The 17,063-nt window shown below is 44.3% G+C and overlaps 1 protein-coding gene across 1 annotated transcript in view; it reads right to left on the bottom strand.

Annotated features, from left to right (window-relative positions):
* Positions 1 to 238: 238 nt before the first annotated feature.
* PMFBP1 (polyamine modulated factor 1 binding protein 1) overlaps positions 239 to 17,063 on the bottom strand; it is a 74,052-nt gene continuing 57,227 nt past the window's right edge. Inside the window, exons 31-46 of the mRNA XM_036750071.1 lie at positions 15,264 to 15,395; positions 11,321 to 11,461; positions 10,590 to 10,727; positions 9,791 to 9,853; positions 8,990 to 9,124; positions 8,541 to 8,618; positions 8,192 to 8,254; positions 6,962 to 7,102; positions 6,094 to 6,231; positions 4,653 to 4,795; positions 3,546 to 3,717; positions 2,907 to 3,074; positions 2,109 to 2,194; positions 1,511 to 1,585; positions 971 to 1,064; positions 239 to 319 (exon numbers count right to left, since the gene is read on the bottom strand). Of these exons, the coding sequence (XP_036605966.1) occupies positions 239 to 319; positions 971 to 1,064; positions 1,511 to 1,585; positions 2,109 to 2,194; positions 2,907 to 3,074; positions 3,546 to 3,717; positions 4,653 to 4,795; positions 6,094 to 6,231; positions 6,962 to 7,102; positions 8,192 to 8,254; positions 8,541 to 8,618; positions 8,990 to 9,124; positions 9,791 to 9,853; positions 10,590 to 10,727; positions 11,321 to 11,461; positions 15,264 to 15,395 (1,848 nt within the window). The remainder of the gene's footprint in view (positions 320 to 970; positions 1,065 to 1,510; positions 1,586 to 2,108; positions 2,195 to 2,906; positions 3,075 to 3,545; positions 3,718 to 4,652; positions 4,796 to 6,093; positions 6,232 to 6,961; positions 7,103 to 8,191; positions 8,255 to 8,540; positions 8,619 to 8,989; positions 9,125 to 9,790; positions 9,854 to 10,589; positions 10,728 to 11,320; positions 11,462 to 15,263; positions 15,396 to 17,063) is intronic.

The raw sequence follows: 17,063 nt of genomic DNA, 5'->3' as shown, positions 1-17,063 counted from the left end.
GATCATGACTGTCATGAGCCTTGAGATGGGCAGAAGGATCTGGAGTCCCACGGAGACCTCTTCTATATGAAAAACATTTATTACAAATTTCGGTCTGATAGAGACTAATATGGTCTGGAGGCTTGCTCCTTTGTGACTGTGGACAAAGCCAAAAAGCATTTGGGAGCAGAGGCAAAATAGGCGTGGTCCTTGCTGTAGTAGGTCCTCGGTGGGAGATGATTAAAGACAAATTACGAAGCTATAAAACTCGGTTCTCTCCTGCGCACTGTGGTGTGAGGTGATACTCAATGCAAGGAATTGCAATATCATAATGAGGAACCTAGGAGGAAGCAGAAAATGACAATTTTGACTCAAGGGGAAAGAAAATCACATGTTTTGAGGCAACTGGAAAGCCCAAGAGGCCAAATTTCAAGAATGGCTTCTTCCCTCTGAGTTTACCCTGTGGTAGGGAAGAATAATGGAGATTTTGAAGGTGGCAGAAAAAAAAAAACATTGCAGTGTCACGATGTTTTCCTCAAGAAAGATTTAAAAAACATGGTGCTGAAATCTGATCTTGTACCCTGCGCGATAGGGTGTAAGCTAGGTTCTCTGGGTTTTAGAGCCTCTTCAGCATTTATATTTCTAAATATGAGCCTAACAAAGAAGAATATAGCACCTGATCAGGTTACATGTGAGCTACCAAGAGTGTGTGTGTGGGGGTGTGTGTGTGTGTGTGTGTGTGTGTAGTTGGCAAAGAGCATTACTGTTTCTGTAGTGTGGGGCATCCTTTATTTCCTACCTCTCTCCCTTTCCCTGCAGTGGCTAGCTGCACTTCTCGGGTGGTCAAGCCACCTCTTGGTGAGCAACACTGTGCATAGGCATTAATCTCAAATCAAGTGATGTGACTGCCATCTTTCTTTAGAGGAGCACCTGTAGTTTCCTTCCATTATTTGAGTCTCCCTTTGGCTAAGGCCTGGGGGATGCTCCTTACCATCAGATGCTCATTATGTTGGCGCCTGTCATCTATTTCTTTCCTCAGCTTCTTGTTTTCATGCTGCAAATGGACCATCACGTTGTGGAGATGGCTGTGGGAAAGGAAGAGGGTATGCCAACAGTGAGGGGTCAGTGTGGAACACAAAGGTGTCTGGGAAGGATGTAAAGAGATACTGTTCATAGTTTGAAAGCTGGATGGGAACCTTACAGGATCACTGAGTCTCCCTTGATGAAGAGGGAATAGGCATCGAGAGGGAAGGGATCTGTGGGAGACCACACATCTAGAGAGCAGCATGTCCAGGATTATTTAAGTCCTGCGATACTCCCCCAATTAGGGTCCAACACTGCTTCCTTCCTTCCCTGAAATGTGGGGAATAAAAGAATCCCCCCACCCGTGCCTCCTTTGGGCTTCTCGTTAGGTTTGAATGATGAAGACAGCTGCCCAAATTCTTTGGATCTCCTTGCTTGACTCAGGGCAATGAGGAAGCAAAGGGTACATACCATAGAGACTCAGCCTTCATAGAGTAGGGTGACTTACTCCTTTTCATCAGCCAGTTGGGTGATGCAATGGACTTGCTCTCGGATCCTGGATCCTAATATCTCAGTGTTATCTCTGTAATTAAATTCACAAGAGAAAATAATAGCTAGTCCAATCCCTGCCCCTCTTTCCCACCCCCCACTCCATTCTCTTAGGCTGAAACACCATAGCTGTTGAGGAGGTTAAGAGTGATAGTTTTGTGGCTGGAAAGACTAAGTTCTTGGCATTGTGGGGGTGGGGGGAGGCAGGCTGGGGCCTTGTTAGTAACCACAACATGGCAGGAAAGAGGGTCTTTAACCCTTGAAAACCTTGAAAATCCAAGGATTTGGTGACAGAATCAATTAAGTTTTAATGAAATAAAAAGAGGGATTCCTAGGTGGGTAACAAAAAAGCTGCCTTTGGGCCCAATTCTATACCAGTTGGATGCTCCAGAACAGGAGCTCTCAACCACTGGTCTAATCCTGCTCAAACCCCAGTATGGATCTGAAGGGCAGGGATTAGACAGTGTTTTCATGGATACATTGGGCTCCATGTGGAATGCCCCAGGGCAGTGAGACTGAGCTGAAGCATCATCTTGCTTGACATCTTTCTCACTTACTGTTGTTCCTTCGCCCATTGATGTACATCAGATGCAACGATTTCACTCTCCTGGTGAAGTCTCCAGGTGTTCCGAAGGGCTTCCACCTAGGACAAGTAGAAAGGCAGAAAGCATGGAAGAGGTAGGGGTATGGCCCATCTCCCTCCTAACTCTCAGCTAAGGTCTGGTCTCCCCTAAGGAGGAGACCAGCTTTGTTACCTATCCCTTTGGTCTGAGGGCAGACTTTTATTGAGGTTCATTTCTACTAAACTCTACAGCTCTACCAGGAGCAGTTATGATTGGGAGGAAGATGGATGGGGGAAGAGCAGCTGGCTCTTAACATGCCTGCAAGGAGATTCTCCAGCACATTTCTCCCTAACCCCTTCTTGGATCCTAGTTTCTAAGTACCGAGTGCCTGTGCCTTGCCCCCTCTCCCCCCCACCCAGGTTTGGGAGTTGCTGAAGTTAAGTGCCTGACCCTTGGTGAATGAGATGAGCCTTAAATCCTGTGTGCATGGGCCCTGGGGAAGTCAGGAGTGAAGTTAGAATGAGAGCTAACAAAACCTGCAGCTGGACAGGGGTTCATGTACCTCATAGCTTGTTGACATGTATTTTTCCTTTAAAATGGAGATTTCATCCTGTAGAAAGTCTTTCTATCAAGAAAAATCAGAAGGTGACAGAGTCTGCTGCTGTGCACATCCCAAGCCTTACTCAATCCACGGTGCAGAGACTTCTTACTGCACCTGCCATGGCTTGTTCTTAGGCCCCAGCCTAATGGGGGGTTAGGATGCCATGGCACAAGGAGGCTCACCCCCGTTACCTTTTTTGCTTCTTCCCGTAGGTTCTCTTTGAGGGAAGCCATTTCCACCTTGAAGACCACAAGCTGCTCGTCTTTGGCTGCCAAGAACTGGAGGTCATTCTCATGTGTCTTTTGCCAGAAGGCCAACTGATAGTTCATATCTTCTATCTGCTGAATGAAGGCTTCGACCTACCGGAAGCAGAGCCTGTGAGCCCAGGGTGTAGGACATTCCCTGGCCTGAGAGTGCTCCCGGCCTAGTCAGATTGGGGGGGTGGTGCTCCCTACACACAGAAGCAAGTAAGGGTTAGGTTGTTCTTGAAGAAAATACCTTTTCAAAACATCTGACAGTGGGTGGCAGAAGGCAGTAGACACCTGAGGTTTTCAGGTCCTCAAAGGACTCCCCAAACCAGCCCACATGAGCAGGGAGGTGGACAGATCAAGGGGGTGCGGAGGGAAGGGGTTGGTGAAGCTTATAATTTGAGGTGCCAGGCAGTCCTGGTGCCTCTTGGGGAGGAGGAGCTTGGGGCACCTACAGGTCTGAGCAGCAGAAGCTTGGCCTGACTAGTCTTGTCCCATGGGACAGAAAGGCCAGATCATTCCTACCCCAAAAGGTAGCCCAGGCAGGACCATGCTTGCCTTGAGAGCGCCCAGCATCCTCACCTCTTCCTCACTCTGCTGGTGGAAGTCCTGGAGCTTCTTTAGAGCCCTGTTGAGCTTTATCATTCGGTGCTTATAAGCGCATGTCTCCTCCTCCAGCTGAGACTTCTTTTGCCGGGTGTGCTGTAACTCTTGGTGAAGCAAGGCTGCCTCCAGCTTGGCCTGATTGAGTTTTGGGGCAGAGGCCAGTGGGCTATGGTGAGCCCAGCTGCACTGGCCAACCCCCCTCCTTGGTTAAGGAGGAAGGACATGGGCAAAGCTTCCCCAAGAGACCATGGGCAGCATTTCATGGGAGGATTGCTTCCTTTTGGAAGGTTCTCCTTTCCTCTAGGGACAAGACCTCTCTTTATCTAAGATCTCTCTTTATCTACTGCTTTTCTAAGTGGGGTTAGGAAAGAGAAAGGGATGTTAACAAAATGTTTATTTTTGAAAAAATTGTTAGTTTTTCCCATTGAGAATCATTTATTTTTTTCTCCTAGCTTCTCCCCTTTCCTACTAAAAACAAACAACAAAACAAGATTAAAAAAAATCCCTTTGTAAATTAAGCGAAACAAATTCTCACATTGGCCCAATCCCAAAAAGGTGGGTCTCAAGTTTTTGCACCAACAAATCAGCTGAGCCGAGATTAGAAGGGAAACTGGGAGAGGGCTATCTTTGCAGATCAATATACAACAATGGAAATGAATTGTTGAGAGTATTAAAAACCTACATTGCCGTCCCCCCGCCCCAGCCCTCTCTTCTTCTAATCCTATGACTTTATTGGTTAGTTATACATCCTTAAGACACCCCATCTTTATCCCTTTCCCCTTTTCCTTCAAGTCCATCCACACTTGGCCCTTGGTCCTCCCCAGGGCAAGGTTAAGAGCAGCCAGGTGCTGCCTCTTCCTTCCTGCCTTGAGGGCGGTAGTATCTAGGAGGGGATTACAAGGAAATCCCATCCCCTATCCTTTGAGGTGCCAGAGAGCTTTGCTGAATATTTTGGTTGAAGCCGGTTGAATGGTGATCCCCAGCCCACTCCTCCATCAGTCCTTGTCTTCTGAATCTGGCCTCACCCCCTCAAGCTCTACCTTGTTTCTGTATGAGGGGATATGAGATTATTTCCTAACCTTCTCCAGAGCCTCCTTCAGATTATCTTGGCAAATTGATGACTTTTGAGCTGACTCCGGAAAGCAGTGAGTATTTTTGAGGTTGCTCTTTTCCTCCTGTTTTTCAGCCTCTTGAAGATTGTTTTGTGCTTCTTTCTGGTACGCCACCTTGGGGAAGGGAATGCCATCATCCTTCTAACTCATTGCTAAGTACTTTTGGAGACCTTGGGTCGGATACTCCCATGAAACCTATTGTGCCTTCTGTTTCTAGGCTCTGTTGATGGCCAATTTTCTTTTGGGGTAGTGTTCCCCATTTTAGGAGTAGGGTGACATTTTGGGGCCTGGTACATGATATGCTCAAAGGAGTGTTTTCTAAGTACTCTAGGTTAAGTGTGAAGGTACAATCCTATGTACTTACACTTATGTTCCACGTAACTCCCTAGAAGGAGTCAGAATTGCTTTCTGGAAGGATTTTTCTTAGTGTTAGGAGTGACCTGAATGTATTCCCTAAAGACAGGCTTAATATTAAAACTTTATACCCAGGCCTTAGATCAAGCAATGAAGTATATGGTGTAAAGAAGATTTGGAGTTGGAAGATCTGGTTGCAGAGCCTGGCTTTGCGGCTTCCTAGCCTCTGAGCCTCAGAGGCTGCACCTATAGGATGGGAATAATGTTACTTGCACTGACCTCATAGGGTTGTAGTGAAGATCAAATGAGATAATATATGTACAGTACTTTATAAACATTAGCCACCATCGTTATGTTAAAAGTTTGGTTGACTAAACCTTTAGCCACCTTTGTATGAGCAGGAAGGAAACCTAATCATGGCTATGCTTGGCTTTCTGTCCTCAGCATGTCCGTGCATGCACTCGAGTGTACACACACACACACACACACACACACACACACACACACACAAAGCTGTTGTCTTTTAACGATGTATTTCCTTCCATCCATTGCAATGGTCAACAGTTTGGATTTATAGCACCTATTCTTGTGGAAACTCAAGACATTTGACCCTAGAAATTACTGCATTGAGAAACTTAAGACTGGATGTTGTCTAACTTTCTAGTACAAATGGCTCTAGGGTGAGGCTATTCCTAAAATGAAATTATTTGGTCTTCTGTCAAGAAAAGTGTCTACTTTCTGGAGAAACTAAGGGGTATAGATTCAGGGAAAATGAGGGAATCCCTCGAAAGTCTGGAATTTATCCTAAGAGCTTGAGAAGTGACAAGACGGAGAAATGCCAATGTGAAGATGAAATACTAAAAAGATATGAGGACAGAGACACTGGAAGCCAAAGTAGAAGTCATTGAGAAATCTGTTAGAGGTGCTACCGTGTTCTAAAGTGACCAGAGAAGCCGAGATTTGTTTTCTTTCTGTGATGGAGGAGTCAGAGCTTCTCTGTGAGTTACCTGGCAACCTGATGAATGATTCCCCAACATCCAGCTCTTTGCAATGCTCACCTCCTTTTCCTTCACTTCGGGCACCTTCTGAGCAGTCTCGAGCTTGTTTGTAGCTGACTCCAGTTGCTTCGTACAATGTTTCAGTGCATCCCGGAGGATCTCGTTCTCCTCCTCTAGCTTACCCACTTTCTCCTTCTCCTACTCCCTCATTGATCAAATGAGATAATATATGTAAAGTACATTGTACTCTTAAAGCATTATATATAAATGTGACCTGTTACTAGTATTGTTATTTAAGAGCAAAGTGCATACTTGCTGCCATTCTCTACAATTCCACCCTTCCTCTAGTGATACCTTGGCCCTTCTCTGTCTTCATCAACTGTCTTTTAGTTCTTCTAAAAAATTTCTCTCTTGCAAAGAAAACTGGGGCAAGTTTGGTTGGAAAAAAAATGATTTCGGTTTTCTTTTTCCTCTCTTCCTCGCATTTTGGAAGTTAGGGTGGGTAACCATCTGCTTCCAGTTTTACCCATTTCCCCTTTGGTTTCCATCTTTAAAAACAATTGATTAATCAGCCATTGCCAGATGTAAGTAAAATAGGAGTAGGAAAGGCCATGGTTGGGGGATGGTTTGGGGAATCCCACTAAATCAGTCAATCAATATGAAAGTCCTCTCTATATAAAGAAAGAAGGTGCCTATCTTTGAGTCACTACTTGGGATGTAAAAGTGAAATCTTCAATTGACAAGTTGCGAGGTAGGGGTGAATATTGGCCAGAAAGCCTAGAAATGAGCTTTGTCATAGGATTTGAGGTGTTAGTTATTTACTGGATAGTTACACATCTGTGACAGAGGATGGGTGACCTTGATTACAGAATGATTGCTCAGAGCTGTTCCTCTTCCCCACCATTGTGTTGCTCTTGGATCTGCTCACCTTGTCTGCCTGCTGTTGGAGATTCTCAGCAGCACTGAGTTTTCTTATAGCTGGTTCAGGTTGCAATGAATAATATTGCATTTTATCCTGGAGACTCTGGTTCTCATCCTCAGGCTCATTCAATCTGTCCTTCTTCAACTCCTCATTGAAGAAAAAACACCCAGAAATCAGGAATTATCTGCCACCTAAAATGCTCATATCTATCACCCAAAGCCATAGTTCTATACTTCATCCTGTGACTTCTTGGCCTGTTCTCATCAATTCCTTTGACCTCTTCTACAAACTCTTACAAAGAAAATTAGAGTGAGTTTGCTTGGAAAAATGACTGTCTTGACATTCTTTTTGCTCACTTCCTTACTCAAAAAATGAGAATGAGGGTAGGTAGCCAGGCTACTGCTCTCCACAGCCATATATTTCTCCTTTGGTTTACAGTTCTAAAACAACCAACCAACTAGTTAAGCAGCCTCAAATAGGAGGTGGGAAAAGGTGGTGGCAAAGTGCAGGGTGTTTGGGACTTTCTTATTGTTGAGTCTAGTTGCAATGGGTAATATTGCTTCTCATCTGGAGGTTCTGGTTCTCATCCTTGGGCTCATTCAATTTGTCCTTCTGTTAATCATTGAAAACAATGACCTAAACGTCAGGAATTACCTGCCACCTAAAATGCTCACACCTATTGCTGTGAGCAACAGCCCCACACTTCAACCTGTGATGTCTTGGCCTGTTCTCATCAATCTTGCAAAGAAAACAAGTGAATTTGAAAAACTGATTGTTTGGACTTTTTTTTCTTCTCACTTCCTCATTCAAAAGTAGAAACAAAGGTAGGTAGCTTCCTACCATCCATTGTCTTCCCTTATTCCTCCTTTGTTTTCCAGCTCAAAAACAACTAACCAACCTACCAGTTTTCCAACCTCAAAGAGGAAGTGGTACCAAGGTGCAGGTGATTTGGGGCTCCTATTAAATCCATATTTTCCAAGAGCTTCTTACTTGGAGAAAGAAATGGCTTTTACCTCAGAGAGTGTGACATGAAAATGAAACCTGGCTTTGGTAGGAGGATGGGTAGGTTTGGAGGCTGACCAGAAAGCCAAGGAATGAGATTAGCCATAAGATTTTAGTTGCTAGCTATTTACCGGGGAATGACAGCTCTGTGACAAAGGATAGATGTGTGGATTATAGAATGATTGTCCAGAGCCATCCTCTCCCCACCACTTTGGTTTTCTCAGGTCTGCTCACCTTTTCTGCTTGTGGTTGGATCTTCTTCTCAGCAAAACTGGATCTTCTTGTAGGTGAGTCCCGCTGTAATAGATAATATTACGTCTTATCCCTGAGACTCTGGTTGTCCTCCTCATACTCATAGGTTCTATACTTCAACTTGTCATTGAAGATCAAAGCCCCAGACATCAGGAAATATTTTCCACCTTAAATTCTTACCCTCAGCACCCTGAGGCACAGTCCCACATTTCATCCTGTGATATCTTGGCCTTTTCTCATCAATCACTTTGACTCTTTCTAACAAACTCGTGCAATGAGAATCAGAGAGAGTCTGGGTGGAAAACACTGTCTTGACTTTGCTTTCACTCACTTCCTCCCTCATATAATAGGAACGAGGGTGGATAGCCTCCTGCCCTCCACTCCCGCCTCTTTCTTCTTTGGTTTCTATCTGTGAAACAACCACCCAATGAACCAGTTAGGTAACCTCAAATAGGAGGTGAGAAAAGGTGGTGTCAAGGTCCAGGTGGTTTGTGGTTCCTATCAAATCTATATTTTTAAAAGCATTCCTTACATGGAGAAAGAAGTGAACTTTGCCTAGGTAAGTGTGACATGAAAGTGAAACCTGGCTTTTGTAGGAAGAGAGGTAGGTTTGGATGCTGACTAGAAAGCCCAGGCTTGAGCTTAGTTGTAAGATTTTAGGAGTTAGTTCCTTACTGGGGAGTGATACCTCTCTAAGAAAGGATGGGTGACTAGATTACAAAATGACTGTGTAGGGCTGTCACTGTTCCCCACTATTGTGGTGCTCTTGGGTCTGCTCACCTTTTCTGCATGGGGTTGGATCTTCTTAGCAGAACTGCGCCTTCTTGCAGATAAGTCTCGTTGCAATGGATAATATTCCATCTTCTCCGGGACACTCTGGCTATCATCCTCAGATTCAGACCATCTGTCTTTTTCCTACTTGTCATTGAAGCACAAAGCCCCAGACATCAGGAATTACCTGTCCACTCAAAATCCTCACCCCAACACCCTCAGCCACAGTCCCACAATTCATCCGGTGATGTTTTGGCCCATGGTTATCAACCTCTTTGACCTTTTCTAACTCTTCCAAAGAAAATAGGAGTGAGTTTAGTCAGAAAACTGACTGTTTTCACTTTCTTTTTCCAAATTACCTCACTCACAGAGGTGGAGAGAAAGTAGGTAGTCAGCCTGCTTCTCTCCACTCCTGCCATTTCTCCTTTGGTTTTCAACTCTAAGACAACCAAGCAACCAACCACGTAGCCAGCATCATGTAGGAAGTGGGGAAAGGTGATGCAAAGGTCCAGGTGGCTTGATGCTCTTATTTTAGGGCCCTATGTTTTAAAAGACTCTCCCTACATGGTGAAAGTATTGACTTTTCCCTCAGTGGGTGTGACATGAAAGTGAAACCTGGCTTTGGTAGGAGGATAATTAAGGTTGGATGCTGACCAGGAAAGCTAGGAATGAGCTTGGTCATAGGATTTTAGGTGTTAGTTACTTACTGGGGAATGACAGCTCTGTGACAAAGGATGGATGTGTGGATTACAGAATGACTGTCCAGAGCTGTCCTCTCCCCACCATTTTGGTTTTCCCAGGTCTGCTCACCTTTTCTGCCTGTGGTTGGATCTTCTTCCCAGCAGAACTGGATCTTCTTGTAGGTGAGTCCCGCTGCAATGGACAATATTATGTCTTATCCCTGAGACTCTGGTTGTCCTCCTCATGCTCATAGGATCTATATTTCTCCTACTTGTCACTGAACATCAAAGCCCCAGAAATCAGGAATTACCTACCACTTTAAATGCTCACCCCCAGTACCCTGAGGCACAGTCCCACCTTTCATCCTGTGATATCTTGGCCTTTTCTCATCAATCACTTTGACCCTTTCTACAAAATATTGCTACAAGAATTAGAGGGAATTTGGTGGAAAACACTGTCTTGATTTTCCTCTCACTTACTTCCTCCCTCATATAATAGGAATGAGGGTAGATAGCCTCCTGCCCTCCACTCCCACTAGTTTCTCCTTTGGTTTCCAGCTGTAAAACAACCACCCAATGAACCAGTTAGGTAACCTCGAATAGGGGGTGGGAAAAAGGTGACGTCAAGGTGCAGGTGGTTTGTGGTTCCTATTAAATCTGTATTTTTAAAAACATTCCCTACATGGAGAAAGTAGTGAACTTTGCCTCAGTAAGTGTGACATGAAAGTGAAACTTGGCTTTTGCAGGAGGAGAGGTAGGTTTGGAAGCTGACTAGAAAGTCTAGGCTTGAGCTGAGCTGTAGGATTTAGGAGTTAGTTCTTTACTGGGGAGTGATACCTCTCTAAGAAAGGATGGGTGGCTAGATTTCAGAATGACTGTGCAGAGCTGTCACTATTCACCACTATGGTGGTGCTCTTGGGTCTGCTCACCTTTTCTGCCTGGGGTCGGATCTTCTTCTCAGCTGAACTGGATCTTCTTGTAGGTGAGCCTTTTCTCAATGGATAATATTCCATCTTATCCTGGACGCTCTGGTTTTCCTCCTCGGGCTCATACCATCCATCCTTTTCCTACTTGTCATTGAAGACAAAGCCACCTAAAATCCTCACCCAGAGCCACAGTCCCACTCTTTACCCTATGATGACTTGGCCTATTCTCATCAATCTCTTTGACCTCTTCTACCAACTTTTATAAAGAAAATGAGCATGAGTTTGGGAAACTGTCTTGATTTCCTTTTTGCTTACTTATATAGTAGGAATGAGTGTAGGTAGCCCTTTGCCTCCCATTACTGCATATTTCTCCTTTGGTTTCCAGCTCTAGAATAACCAAGTAACCAACCAGGTAGCCAGCCTCATACAGGTGGTAGGAAAAGGTGGTACCAAGGACTAGGCAATCTTGGGCTTCTATTAAATTTGTTTTAAAAGTGTTCCCTATATAGAGAATGAAGTGATCTTATCCTCAAGGTATATGACGTTTAAATGACACCTGCCTTTGGTAGGAGAATAGGTAGAGATGGATGCTAACCAGGAAGCTTAAGAGTGGTCTGTGTCATAGGATTTGAGGCACTGGTTACATAATGTTGAGTGATAGCTTGATGACAAAGCATATGACCATCTAGAGCTGTCAACTTGCCCACCATTTTGCTGTTCTTGGGTCTGCTCACCTTTTCTGCCTGTGGTTGGATCATCTTCTTCTCAGCTGAACTGGATCTTCTTGTAGGTGAGTCCCGCTGTAATGGATAATATTCCATCTTATCCCTGAGACTCTGGTTGTCATCCTCAGGCTCATAGGATCTGTCCTCCTCCTTCTCATCATCGAAGATCAAAGTCCCAGACATCAGGAATTACCTGCCCCCTAAAATGCTCACCCCCAATGCCTTGAGCCACAGGCCCACACTTCATCCTGTGATACATTGGCCTATGCTCATCATTCTCTTTGCCCCCTTTTACAAACTCTTCCAAAGAAAGTGGAAGTGAGTTTGGTTAGAAAACTGAGTGTCTTGACTTTTCTTTTTTTAAAATGTCCTTACTCACTGAGGAGCAGGGACAGTAGGTAGGCTCCTGCCCTCCACTCCTAGCCATTTCTCCTTTGGTTTTCCACTCTAAAATGACCAAGCAACCAACTAGGTAGCCATGCTCAAAGTGGAGCTATGAAAACACAGTTCAGAGTTTCAGGTGGTTAGACATTACTACATTTGGGCTCTATATTTTAAAACATTCTCCCTACATGGTGAAAGTATTGACCATTGCCTCAGTGTTTGTGACATGAAAGTGAAACCTGGCTATGGTAGGAGGATAAGTAAGGTTGGATGCTGACCAGGAAGCCTAAGAGTTAGCTTGGTCATAGGATTTTAGGTATTAGTCACTGACTGGGGAATGACAGCTCTGTGGTATCTAAGATTATAGACTGACTGTCCAGAGCTGTCCCCTTCTCTGCCATTGTGGTGCTCTTGGGTCTGCTCACCCTTTCTGCCTGCTGTTGGATCGTCTTCTCAGGGGAACTGAATCTTCTTGTAGGTGAGTCCCGTTTCAATGGATAATACTGTGTCATATCCCTGACACTCTGGTTGTCATCCTCAGGCTCAGACCATCTATCCTTTTCCTATTTGTCATTGAAGAACAAGGCCCCAGACATCATTAATTACCTGCCATCTAAAATTCTCAGCCCAATCTGTTGAGCCTCAGTTCCACCCTTCATCCTTTGATGTTTTGGCCTGCTCTCATCGGTTTCTTTGACCTCTTTCACAAAATCTTGCAAAGAAAATGGAAGTAAATTTTATTGGAAAAGTGACTGTCTTATTTTTTAAAATTTTCTCACTCATCGAGGAGCAGCAGGAGTAGGTAACCTCCTGCTCTCCACTCCCACCCATTTCTCCTTTGGTTTTCAGCTCTAAAACAACCAGCAACCAATAAGTTAGTGGGAAAAGGTGGTGGAAGTTCCAGGTGGTTGGACATTGCTATTTTAGGGCTCTATATTTTAAATACTCTCCCTACATGGTGAAAGTATTGACCTTTGCCTTAGTGAGTGTGACATGAAACTCAAACCTGGCTTTGGCAGGAGGATAAGTAAGGTTGGACCACTAAGCCTAGGTGTGAACTTGGTCCTAGGATTTTTGGTGTTAGTCTCTTACTGGGGAATGACAGCTCTGTGACAAAAAGACGGGTATCTAGATTGCAGAATGATTGTCCAGAGCTGTCCCATTCTCCACCATTGTGGTGCTCTTGGATCTGCTCATCCTTTCTACCTGTGGTTGCATCCTCTTCTCAGTGGAACTGAATCTTCTTGTAGGTGAGTCCCGTCTCAATGGATAGTATTGCGTCTTATCCCTGGGAATCTGGTTGTCATCCTCGGTCTCATACAATCTGTCTTTGTCCTACTCGTCATTGAAGAACAAAGCCTCAGACATCAGCAGTTACCTGCCATGTGAGATGCTTATCCCCCTACCCTCCCAGTCCCCTAAGCCACAGACTCACACTTCATCCTATGACATGTTGGCCTATTCTCATTAATCTCTTTGACCTCTTCTACAAACTCTTACAAAGATATGGGAGTGATTTTGAGTGGGAAAGTGACTTGACTTTCTTTTTTCCAATTTCCTCACTCACAGAGGAGGAGTGAGAGTAGGTAGCCTCTGGCCCTCTACTCCCACCCATTTCTCCTTTGGTTTTCAACTCTAAAACAACCAAGCAACCAACCGGGTAAACAAGCTCAAATTGGAAGTGGGAAAAGGTAATGAAAAGGTCCAGGTGATTTGGAGGACCTCTTAAATCTATATTTTAAACAAAATTCCCTATATGGAGAAAGAAGTGACCTTTTCCCTTAGTGAGTGTGACATGAAAGTAAAACCTGGCTTTGGTAGGAGGATCACTAAGGTTGGATGCTGACCAGGAAAGCTAGGAGTGAGCTTGGTCAAACGATTTTGGGTGTTAGCTACTTACTGGGGAATGATAGTTTTGTGATAGAGGGTGGGTATGGAAATTACAGAGGTATTGTCTAGAGCTGTCCCCATTTCCCACCATTGTGATGTTCACCTTTTCTGATTGCTGTTGGATCTTCTCAGTGAAACTGAGTTTTCTTATAGGCGAGTGTCATGGAAATAGATAATCTCACATCTCTTCAGTGAGACTCTCACCATCCTCAGGCTCATAAGATCTGTCCCTCTCCTACTTGTCATTGAAGAACAAAGCCCCAGACATCAGGAATTACCTGCCACCTAAAAGGCTCACCCCCACCACCTTGAGCTACAATCCCACATTTGTTCCTATGAGGTCTTGGATTATTCTCTTTAATCACTTCAACATTTTCTACAAACTTGCAAAGAAAATTGGAGTCAGTTCAGTTGGAAAACTGACAGTCTTTTTGGTATTTTTTCTAACTTCCTCATTCACAGAGCAGGATCTAGAGTAGGTAGCCTTCTGCCCCCCACTCCCACCCATTTCTCCTTTGGTTTTAGCACTAAAACAACCAAGCCACCAACCAGGTAGCCAATCTCAAATAGGAAGTGGGAAAAGATGGTGCACAGGTCCAGGTGGTTTGAGGCTACTATATTAGGGCTCTTTGTTTTAAAACCTCTTCCTACATGGTGAAAGTACTGGCCTTTTTCCTCAGTGTGACATGAATGAGAAATCTGGCTTTGGTAGGAGGATAAGTAAGTTTGGACCAGGAAACCCAAGTGAGGTTGGTCATAGGGCATGAGGCTTTGCTTCAGTGAGTGTAGTATGAAAGTGAAAGCTGACTTTGCTAGGAGGAAAGTTAGGGTTGGATTCTGACCAGGAAGCCTATGAGTGAGCTTATTCATTGTATTTTAGGTGTTAGTTACTTCATGGGGAGTTGCAATCTCTTTAAGAAATGCTGGCTGGCTAGATTGCAGAGTGATTGTCAAAAGCTTTCCCCCTTCTCTGCCACTGTGGTGGTCTAGGCTCTGCTCGCCTTTTCTGCCTGCTGTTGGATCTTCTCATCAGCACTTAGCTTTCTTGGAGGCACCTCCCCATGCAATGTATAATACTGCCTCTTTTCCTGGAGACTCTGGTTTTCATCCTCAGGTCCATAGGATCTGTCCTCCTGCTCGTCATTGAAGAACAAAGCCCCAGATGCCAGGGGTTAAATGCCACATAAAATGTCCTGAGCCATAATCCAGCACTTTATCATGTGCTTAGTCTATTCTCATCAGTCTCTTCAACTTCACTCCCCCAAGAGCAGTGAGAGTAGGTAGCCTCCTGCCCTCCACTCCCACCCATTTTTCTTTTGGTTTTCAGCTCTACAACAACCAAACCACAAAACAGTTAGCCAGCCTCACGTAGGATGTGGGAAAAGGTAGTACCAATATCCAGGTGGTTGGGGCTCCTATTTTTTGGCCCTTAAAAAAAAACTCCCTACATGGAGAAAGAAGTGACCTTTGCTTTAGTGACTGTGATGTGAAAGTGAAACCTAGATCTTGTAGCAGGACAGGTAGAGTGGCATGTTGACTCGGAAGCCTAGGAATGAGCCTGGTCATGGCATTTAAAGTCTCAGTTACTTACTAGGGAGAGGTACCTTTCTATATTACAGAGTCACTGTCTAGAACTATTCCCCTTCTCTACCATTATGGCGCTCCTGAATCTCCTCACCTTTTCTGCTTGTTGTCGGATCTTCTCAGCAGCACTGTGTCTTCTTGTAGGTGAGTCTTTTCTCGATGGATAATACTGCCTCTTTTCCTGGAGACTCTGGTTTTCATCCTCAGGTTCATAGGATCTGTCCTCCTGCTCGTCATTGAAGAACAAAGCCCCAGAAGCCAGGAGTTAAATGCCACATAAAATGTCCTGAGCCACAATCCAGCACTTTATCATGTGCTTAGTCTATTCTCATCAGTCTCTTCGACTTCACTCCCCCAAGAGCAGTGAGAGTAGGTAGCCTCCTGCCCTCCACTCCCACCCATTTTTCTTTTGGTTTTCAGCTCTACAACAACCAAACCACAAAACAGTTAGCCAGCCTCACATAGGATGTGGGAAAAGGTAGTACCAATATCCAGGTGGTTGGAGCTCCTAATTTTTGGCCCTTAAAAAAAAAAACTCCCTACATGGAGAAAGAAGTGACCTTTGCTTTAGTGACTGTGATGTGAAAGTGAAACCTAGATCTTGTAGCAGGACAGGTAGAGTGGCATGTTGACTCGGAAGCCTAGGATTGAGCCTGGTCATGGCATTTAAAGTCTCAGTTACTTATTGGGGAGTGGTACCTTTCTATATTACAGAGTCACTGTCTAGAACTATTCCCCTTCTCTACCATTATGGCGCTCCTGAATCTCCTCACCTTTTCTGCTTGTTGTCGGATCTTCTCAGCAGCACTGTGTCTTCTTGTAGGTGAGTCTTTTCTCGATGGATAATACTGCCTCTTTTCCTGGAGACTCTGGTTTTCATCCTCAGGCTCATACGATCTGTCCTACTTGTCATTGAAGAACAAAGCTCCAGATGTCAGCAATTACATGCCACATAAAATGCTTATCATATCTATTGCACTAAGCCATAGTCCAACACTTCATCATGTGATGTCTTAGTCTATTCTCATCAATCTCTTTGACCTCTTCTAAAAACTCTTGCAAAGAAAATTTGTTTGGGGAGTTTGGTTGCAAAACTGACTGTCTTGCTTTTTTTTTATCCCCCCCAGTTTCTCTTTCACATTGTAGGAACAAGAGTCTGTAGCCTCTTATCTTCCTCTATCACCCATTTATCCTTTGGTTTTTATCTCTGAAAAACCAATCAACCAACCAACCAACCAACTAGTTAGCCAATAGGAGGTGCGAAAGGCGGTGCCAATATCCAGGTGGTTTAGGGCTCCTATTGAATCTATATTTTTAAAAGTGATCCCCCTTCGTGGAAAAAAATGACATGTGCTTCAGTGAGTGTGACATGAAAGTGAATCCTGGCTTTGGTAGGAGGATAGGTAGTGTTGGATGTTGACCAGCAAGCCTAGAAATTAGCTTGGTCATAGGATGTTAGCTATTAAGTATTTACTGTGGAGTAATACCTCTGTGACAAAGGATAGGTGGCTTGATTACTGAGTGGATATCCAGGGCCCAGTCTTGTGGGTCCTCTAGCTTCTACTCACCATTTTTTTCTTTTTTTTTTCAATAATTTATTTAAAACTTAAATTTTTTCTCTGATAGATTCTACTCCTAATCTTTGTGCTTGTGTGTATCTTTTATTTCCTATCCCTCCTGACTCCTCTACTTTACTTCTCCCTGCTACCTTGCCTTCGTATTGCTTAACTTAGCCCTCCAAAGGTCCCTCCCTTATCATCTCCCACCCACCCTTTTCCCTTACCCTTTTAATCTAGATATTCTTCTATACTCCTCTTATCCTATTCCCTCACCCTCTTATTTCTTTAAATATTTAGAAGACTTATGTTACGTGGGTATATTGTTCTCTCTTCAA

This window comes from Trichosurus vulpecula, chromosome 3, assembly GCF_011100635.1.
Source record: "Trichosurus vulpecula isolate mTriVul1 chromosome 3, mTriVul1.pri, whole genome shotgun sequence".
NCBI lineage: Eukaryota > Metazoa > Chordata > Mammalia > Diprotodontia > Phalangeridae > Trichosurus > Trichosurus vulpecula.
Note: the sequence above shows the minus strand (reverse complement) of the source record. Positions and strands in the feature narration are given on the sequence as shown.